General features: G+C 37.2%; 1 protein-coding gene across 1 annotated transcript in view; it reads left to right on the top strand.

Moving 5' to 3' along the window:
• Positions 1-5,043, top strand: part of SMCHD1 (structural maintenance of chromosomes flexible hinge domain containing 1) — a 144,367-nt gene extending 139,324 nt beyond the window's left edge. Inside the window, exons 48-50 of the mRNA XM_004703060.2 lie at positions 1,392-1,550; positions 2,681-2,792; positions 4,205-5,043. Coding sequence (XP_004703117.1) covers positions 1,392-1,550; positions 2,681-2,792; positions 4,205-4,229 — 296 coding nt within the window. The 3' untranslated portion in view covers positions 4,230-5,043. The remainder of the gene's footprint in view (positions 1-1,391; positions 1,551-2,680; positions 2,793-4,204) is intronic.
• The last annotated feature ends 4,332 nt before the right edge of the window (positions 5,044-9,375 follow it).

Genomic DNA, 9,375 nt, shown 5'->3' with positions numbered 1-9,375 from the left:
GGAGGGGAAAAATGAGGACCTAATGTCGGGGGTTTAAATGGAGAGAAAATGTTTTGAGAAACGATGTACAAAGGTGCTTTACACAATTAATGTGTGTATGGATTGGGATAACAGTTGTATGAGCCCCTAATAAAATGTTTTAAAAAAAAAAAATCTTTCTGCATCAAATAATAGCTTCAGTAGTAAATAATACAGATCCTGGGTTGGAGCCTTCTTTATGTTTCTCCCTTTCTTTCCTTTACTACTACATTCTCAAAAACGTCATTAGTGTAGGTTCACAAATACTAATTGCCACAATGTTGTAGCTTAAACAACAGAAAGTTTTACAAAATCATTGACTATAAAAACACCAACAGCAATGAAAACAACAGCACATACATGCAGCACAGGCAGATGAAATTAACTAGAGGATTCAAATTACTGTAATTGGTTAACAATGACAGTGCTGCCACAAAGCATTAAAAAGGTTCAAAAGGTAAATCAAAGTAAAATTTATACTGAATCACTAGACATTTTGTTGATTGTCATTTTGGTGTCACCCACTCTTGACAGTGTCACATGATAGAGTCCTCCCCCTACACATACACACACACACACACACACACACGTCATCTCTCTAGTCCCCTAGTGACACCACTGTGTGCAGCTGTTTATATGTCCACTCCATGAATATTCATAAGTTCGGTGTGACTAGAGCAGGGTTGGACCCTTTTTCATAAAGGACCAGATAGGACGTTTTTTAGGCTTTGCATGTCAAGAAGCATTATCAATATTTTGTAGGAATTTACATAACCATTAAAAAAGTTGTGAACCTATTCTTGGCCCATGGGCTCTAGCTTGCCAACTTCTAAAATATAATCACTGTTTTTAATATTTAGTGTCTAGAAAATCATGCATACTGGCAATAAATCATCTCAATGATAGACTTAAATGATAAACTTTTCGACAAAGTAAATTGGGAAATTTTAATTTTTAAGTTAAGCATTTTATCAGAATTAGTTTTGAAAGAATATTATGTGTAGGATAAGAGCCACATCTGATGAAAGTGGTGATTTCCTAGCAATACTGCAGTAGATTTCCCCACCAAAATTTATTTGTAGACTTAAATATTATATATCAGATGGCTTATAAACACTGACTAAAAGTGACCCAATTGGTAAAGTACTTTTATTTAGGAAATTCTTCCCTGATAGATCAAGCAATCAAAGAAAGCTAAAATTTAACAAAACTGCTCTTGTATTGGAGAATAAACAGTAGTTTTTATGTCATTTGTTTGCATTGTGGATTGAAAGTACCTTATACATGATTTTATACATAGTTCCAATGTAATGCTGATTCTTCTTTTCTTGATTAGCTATCAGGTTAATTAGGTGTCTTTGGTTTCCTGACAGATCTTCTTCAACAATATCGCTCAGCTGTGCACAAGCTGGGGAGCGTGAATCAGGACCTCAATGGACAGTTGGAGTACCTTCATACTCCTGATATGAAGAAGAAAAAACAAGAGCTTTGTGAACAAGAAAAAAATCTGAAACTAATAGAGCAAAAACTAGGTATATATTTAATTTTTGTTAAGTTGTAGTTTCATTCCATGGAGATAAATGCACCTGCTCCTCACATGACTGGGTTCCAGCGTCTAGGTCGTTCACGTGAAAATCTACATTATGTACCACTTCCTAATCACATCACCTCGAGAAAACTCGTCTCCACTGCTGCCCTCAGAGGAGAGCTGCTCAGCCTTCTAGGGCCAGAATGGCTAAGTGCCACCCCACTGCCTATCCCCAGGGTTTCTCTGTCTCCCACCCTCACCTTATTTCCAGATTGAGTAGCTTTGGCCTGTCCCTTCAGTGATCCCAAAATGCCTTTCTTTGGTGACTTTTGTTGAGGGTTGAGGACTTGCTCTCTACTCTCCTTCTACAGACGGGAGGACCTGAGTGCCACAGGGATGTGCACACTGCCTACTGGGTCCTCCTCCTATCCCTCAACTGGGCATACCCCAGCTCCTGCCAGGCTGCCCTGTCCCCTACCTGCATGTCCCCCTGAGAACCATGTTGGTCAGATCCCTACCCTCTGCTCTTGACCTTACACAGTACCGGCTGCTAGCCACTGACCCCACTCCCTCCCAGGTAATCAGCTTCTCCCCCACCTGTGCCCACTGAGGAGGACCTGAACCCAATGCAAGTGGCTATACACAGGGATTGATCATTAATGTGGGGGTCCTGGGCACCCAAGTGCTTGCCTCAGGACTCTTCTGGACCCTCCCTCCCATTGGGGGCTGAGAGGCTGAGGGTCAGACCTTGGAGTCCTGTGGGTTAGGGACTAGCTGGCACCAACCCCATACCATCATTCCTATTTCTCAGTGGCTCTGTGCCCCTCCTGGCCAGTGAAACGCTCTGCAATAAGAGTTTGCTTTCTGTGTATCCCTGAAGCCCACCAGCCAGGGACTCCATCAGGGACCTCAGGGTTTATTACTGCTAGAGGTAGTAGCCAGACATGCGCTAGCAATGCACAAAATAGCTGGATAATAAGGGTTTGATTATTGGGTTGTTTTTTTTTTTTACTATTGTAATGAGAGGTTGCAAATAATAAAATAGTAGATAGTGAAGTGTAAGTATATTTAAGATTTAGATAAGAGTTCAACTCGTGTTAAAGTTGATTTTCCACACTTTTCCATCATTCATAGGTATGACTCCAACACGCAAAAGTAATGACTCAGTGCGTCTTCACACAAAGGATGTGGCGGAGTGTCCCGTTCCTGCTAAAAGAATGAGGAGAGAGACCACGAGACAAAACAGGTCAATCCTTTATGACTTAATGAGTGTCCAGTCTACCAAAACAATTAGATTATCATACTTTAAAAACAGCATGAATTCATTTTTTATTCTCTCCATTGAGCTAGAATTAGTATTGGGCAGGGCAGGGTGGTGGTGGGGAGCTTAAGTAGTTGATAACAAGGATAAGACAAAACAACTACATTCTTCTAGAATATTTGAATTTTCTAAATGAATTTAGAATGTTAATAGCTACTTTTGTGATTGTTTTTGTTTTAGAGCATTTTCTTCATCTTTACACTCATTGTCATTAGCTTCCCATTTCCCCCAGTGTCCCCTGCCACAACCCCAAGAAACTATTATTCCAGCTATTGTCTCTGTAGACCACTCATACCGAATTACAGATAAAGAAAACCATCTGCCCCAGCAATAACAAAACACAACAGAAAAACCTAAATCCAAAATAAAACAACAAAATCTAGAAGAAGTAGAAAGTGGGTCAGAAGGGAAAACAAATGACTAGATGTTATAATTCAGCCTAACCCGATCTGTACCAGTGCACTTTCCATTGCACTTTGTCTGAGGACGAGGCCATCCATGGTCCTGGTCAGTAGTCCAAGGACACCCAATAGAGGCCCAGTCCCTCTGGGGACTCTGCAAATGGATTTTAGGGTTCCACTGTCATCCATAGCCCTCTGCAAACCAGGTTGTCAGAATTCAAGCTCCAATACAAGTCCTTCCTCTGATCTTGGATCCCATTATCCTTGCATCAATGTGGCCTTAGTTGGCACCTCACTCAGATGGCTCCTTGTTTTCAGACAAGCCTTTAGGACCCCAGATGGTGTTCTTTCATATAGCAAGGCACCATCAGATTTCTTCATCACACTTTGCTATAGCCCCCATATCTTCATTGATCCCTTCGTGAAAGTAGTATTTAGGAGGGCCACATCATAAAACTGATTGTTTTTAGGCTAGTTAAGTACAAGCTTAAAAATCCATATCCCTGTTCCACTTCAGTGGCAACATTATCAGCTGTTTGAGAAATAATATAAGTAATCTCCACGGGGCCTTTGGTAATTCTAATACTAGTATCATTAAACTAGCTAATTGTATAGTATTTAAAATGTTTTGGAGATGGGAGTATATTCATACATGCGAACACTTTGGGGACTAAAATATATAGTTGTTCATGTAAGCACACTAAAACTTAAATTTACCGAATCCTCTTTAAGGAAACAATGAGAGTTCGACATGGCACACAGCTCAAGGCGCATGCATTTCTATGAACTTTTAAAAGATGCCAGGATTTAATTAAATCTATTTATATTAAAAAATACACTTGATGAAGCATAATTCCATATATTTTTATGGGTTCAGGGAAAGAAATCTTTAGTACATAAAACTTACTGTGTTTATTTTATTCCCACCTTGACCAGGATTATAACCAAAACAGATGTGTGAAAGATGACAGAAAATAAGGATTCCTAAGAATGTCCTGACTTCTACAGCTCTATTTCAGAAGACAGGAGGCTTACTTGATAGTCTGAATATTTCTGGATAAGTACCTGGGAGTCGGTTTCCATGTCTATCCAGATGGGGCTGGGAGCAGCAGTTCAATCTCATGCATCTCACTGGACAATGTGAACTTCCTGGGATTATTCCAGGCATCATGTCCCTTGTTTGCCATGTTCTTACAAGTCTGTCCGAGTGGAACATGAACATAGGGCGGTGACTGCAAAGCTGGCCCATGGAGTTTGTGAATCCTGAAGAAAAGGCTGTGTGCTGTTTTTCAGAGTAATTATTATGGATACATTAGAACTGTTTCTTAAAAAACCTTTTATTACTTTTCTGTGAACTTATTTAACAGAAACATTTTGTTGCTGTGTCTAAGGAAATCCCTAAAGGTTAGCTATTTAATTGTAAATATGAGGAAGCAGTGAAAACTTCAGGATAAAACTAGAAAAGGTACACGTCTGGGAATTTAAATGTTAAGATGAAAGTAAACTCATGACCGGTAGCATTTTACATTTCTAAGGACTTGTGTATATATATAAAATATGCAACATTAATTTTTATAAATATTGTTTGACTTTATTGATAGTAGATCATATAGTCTGTCTCAATTCTACATTTACATTATTTTGTAATTTTTTATTACTATTTTTAAAGATTAAAGGAAGCATACAATCCCATATCAATGCAATAAGGATCTGCTAGACCAGCAGTTCTCCACCTGTGGGTCACGACCCCTTTGGGGGGGATCAAACAACCCTTTCACAAGGGTCGCCTGATTCGTAACAGTATCAGAATTACAGTTATGAAGTGCAACGAAAATAATTTAATGATTGGGGGTCACCACAACATGAACTGTATTAAAGGATTGCGGCATTAGGAAGGTTGAGGACCACTGTGCTGGACAGTTGGTGCAAAAACATTTGGCTTGTGCACTAACTAACTCAAGCTAGTGTGTTTCGGTATATATGTCTTTGTGTAAGTCCGAGACTATTAGTCTATGAAGATCTTTTATAAACAAAATACTTTTGGTACAGTTTTGTGTCCCAGAAAATGTGGATTTTTTTAATCCTTTCTAAATATGCAGCGGGGTTAATAAAGAAGACTATTTCTTCCCTGCTGAATAGATAGGTGTTTTTGTTTTACAAATTAGAATCTTCATAAAAGTTACTTTGTTTAGAAAGATTGTGATGTTAACTACCTTTGCAATTGGGAGTAATTTAACTGGTGTTAATGAAAATAATAAATTGGTAATAATAGAATTGCCCACAAGAAACATTAATCCCCCCCCCAAAAAACTAAAAACAAAAACAATTTCCATAGCAAATCCAAACTTTTGAGTCTTTAGACAATAGCTTATATGAAAATAAAGAAAGGATTAGAAAAACAACTATTAAGGAATAGAAAATATATTCAATAGTGTGTAAAAGTTGTTCACATGTACAATTCATTGTTCATGGCTATCTAAAATAAGAAGAGATGCTTTCTTACTGGAAATGTGCTGAAAAACAATAACTTGGCAGTTTTATAATGGTAGATTTAATGGATGCTATCTGACATTGAGTCCATATTTACCAATTTTTTTATCATCATAATATCAGAAACTTTCTATCAATAAAATAAGGACTTAAATATTTCTATCCCTTTTTTTATAGAGTTTTTCCATCCATTAAAAGTTAACCTTGGAATGATAAATGTATTAAATCCCAACTAATAAAAAATAAACCATAATGAGTACAATAAAAAGTTTCTCTATTTTTGCAGATGAATTTATTTAGGGATTTTTGTCAACATATTAAGTGATTTTGTGCTTTTGTCTTTAATATAAAACATTAGAGGAGCCGATATTAAGGGCTCAAGTAGAAGGCAAATGTTTTAAGAATGATGATGGCAACAATGTATAAATGTCCTTGACACAATGGATGTATGTATGGATTGTGATAAGAACTGTACGAGCCCCCAATAAAATCATTTTTTAAAATTATATATATATATAAAACATCAAACACTTTTATATAGTACAAATAGTAAACAATTTTTTAAGTTTATTTTTATAAACAATTTTAGACTTATTACAAAAGAGGAAAAGTGGATTCTGAACTATCCACCCTGGCTTTTATTAATATGTGTTTGAAATTTGCCACAGTGCTTTCAAAAAACAAAACTCCTTCTAAAGAAACAATTATAACCTCTTTTATTTTTAAAGTGATTGAAATTAAACTTCCTAGTTCCATTGGAAGTAATTTAACTGCCTTCTTGTACATTATAATGTTAATTTTATTCAAAATGTTACAGAAATTTTGATATAACATTTTTCAAAACTTACACAGAGACCAATATGTCTTTTTAGTTAAGTCACAAAACAGTTTCTTAGAATCATCTCTCCCTCCCTCTTCACTGTGATATAATATGCTCATAACTTTAATTTGTACATGTTCAATCTTAACAATATTTTATTTTGCCTTATCTATTGAACAACCATTACCTCTTTTGAATCCAGAAAGAGGTAGTTACTTTTTATCATTGGTATACTTAGGTTTAAGGATTGGTAGCAACATTAAAATTTATGGTAGGAAACAGTAATGTTGAAATGGTAATATTTTGTTGTGTATATTCTCAATGAAATAAAATTTAAAGAAAAAGTTTTATGGTAAAGATTTGGCCTTAAAACATTACAGAGGGTTCACAAGGAAGAGACAAGCCAGTCAGGGTGCAGTTTAGCATCAATGAAACACAACTTTCCTCTAGTTCTTTAATGCTTCCTCCTCCGCCACCACCCTCATCATGACCTCTGTTCTACCTTACAAATCCGACTAGACCAGAACATGGACACTGCTACATATAAGGGCCGGCAACACAGGGAATCCAGGACAGATAAACCCCCAGAGCCAACAATGAGAATAGAGATACCAGGATAAGGGGAAGGTGTGGGGAGAAAGGGGAAATCAATCACAAGGATCAACATATATAACCCCCTCTCAGGGGACGAACAACAGAAAAGTGGATGAAGAGTGACAGGATGATGTAAGATATGAAAATAATCTATAATTTGTGAAGGGTTCATGAGGGAGGGAGGGGGAAAATGAGCTGATATCAAGGGCTCAAGTGAAACAATGCTTTGAAAAGTGATGGCAGCATAAGTACAGATGTGCTTGACACAATGGGTGAATGTATGGATTGTGACAGATGTAAGAGCCCCCAGTAAAAGTAATAGTTAAAAAAACATATCTTAAGTTTAAGGTGACGTTTCCCCAAATCTTGCTTTGTGTCAGATATTTATTATCCATAAATAAGCATCTAAAAGACATACTGTTTGAAACTACTTCCCCTTTAAAAATAGATTGCTTTCTGTGAGATGGAGTTTGTCGTCTCATCTTTGAGCTTTGTCATAGAGTGGGTACATATAATTGTTATGTCCTGGTGAATTGACTAGGCGGTATGGTTTTCTGCCATGGTGTTAGAGTTTGTATGTAATGTTAATGATTGTCTTTTGTGTTGTTTTACATGATAATCTAAGCTTATTGAACTACTTGATGCTAAGTTATACAAAATTGCTTTTAGTTTGCATTTGGCCACCTCAAAGTAGTTATAACATTAAAAAAACAAACAAACTCACTGCCATTGAGTCGCTGTCTGAAAGCGACCCTGTCAGACAGGGTAGAACTGCCACTGTGGCTTCATGAGACTATCTACACAAGTAGAAAGCCTCATCTTTCTCTCTCCGAGAGGCTGGTGGTTTCAAACTGTTGACTTGTGGTTAGCAACCCAATGTGTAACCACTATGGCCCAGGGCTCCAGTTAATAACATTAGATTGGTCAGCTTCTGTACTGTGGCTTTCTGTTGAACAGACATACAATCTTTACACAAGCATTAACACATCCAAAGCAAAAAGGCATTAAGTAAAACAGCAATAGTTACTGCAACTTAGGCCTGGTGACCAGTAACACATGATTAAAATTTCTTCCCACATTCACACACACCACTCCATTTAACATCCCAACTAAAACACTACACATGTGAAACTTCTCACCGACACACAAAAATACTAAATTTCTATCATTGCTACTGCAACTATACTTATGCACAAATAAGAATCCAGAGTGAGGCTCTACAACTGCAGAAGCATGAAAATGATTTAGGAAAAATGTATTAAATTGCTTGAAAATATATACTTGTGTAGATCCCCACTGTACATACAACCATAAACATTGTTCTATGTAAGCAAAAAGGAAACAGTAAATTTGAAGAGTGGGCATTTCCTTCCCAACAAATAATAAAGATAACGCCTTAAAGATATTACACTGAAAAGACATTTTAAAGGCAAGATCATGGTCTCCACTGGTTTTTTTTAAATTAAACAAGGTAACTGTGTTTACCAAAAATGCTAATTTTGTGTAATACAATGATAATGACCTTATTTTAATTACAATAAGCTACCAGTCTCAGAAGAAGCAACAACTGAACTCAAGCTGACTGCATTGCAGTGGAAGCTGACTGAGCGAGGCTGTGGGACAGGGTAAACTGGCCCTGGGGGGTTCTGAGACTAACTTTGCCCCCCAGTAGTTTTATTGGCATCTAATTCACATATCATACATTCAATAGTTCAATCACATCAAGTATACTTAGATCTAATTGCAATTCAGTTTTATACTTTAAAATCACAGGAACAGTAACTATTCTTTGTGTTAGACTGGGCTCTGGTCCTTAGTGGACCATATTTCCAAAGTAAGTCATAATCATAGGTACCAAGGGTCATAATTCAGCATATCTTTGAGGACACGGTTTAACCGATAATACTTGGTGTATTTAAATTTAGTCGTTTTTGTCACCCTGGTGGGTGCATAATGGTATTTAACTGTGTCCTTAATCTACACTTCCCTGGTTATCAATGACCGAGCAAGAATCCTCACAACCAGTCGTGGGGATGGTGCAGGACCAGGCAGGATGTTGTTCTTTTGGGCATGAGGATCCCAGGCGTCAAACAGCATCTTCAGGGAGGCAAGTTAAGGTTTCATTGTCCAGGCCTGCTCCCCTTACCGTTTTGAAGTCTCTGAAAGTACTTGAAACTACAATCTAATGAGATTATTTGTCATG

The sequence above is a fragment of the Echinops telfairi genome, unplaced genomic scaffold (genome assembly GCF_000313985.2).
Source record: "Echinops telfairi isolate 266 unplaced genomic scaffold, ASM31398v2 ScPeMD7_7400;HRSCAF=8409, whole genome shotgun sequence".
In the NCBI taxonomy this organism is placed as follows: Eukaryota; Metazoa; Chordata; class Mammalia; order Afrosoricida; family Tenrecidae; genus Echinops; species Echinops telfairi.
This window is presented reverse-complemented; position numbering and strand designations above follow the sequence as displayed.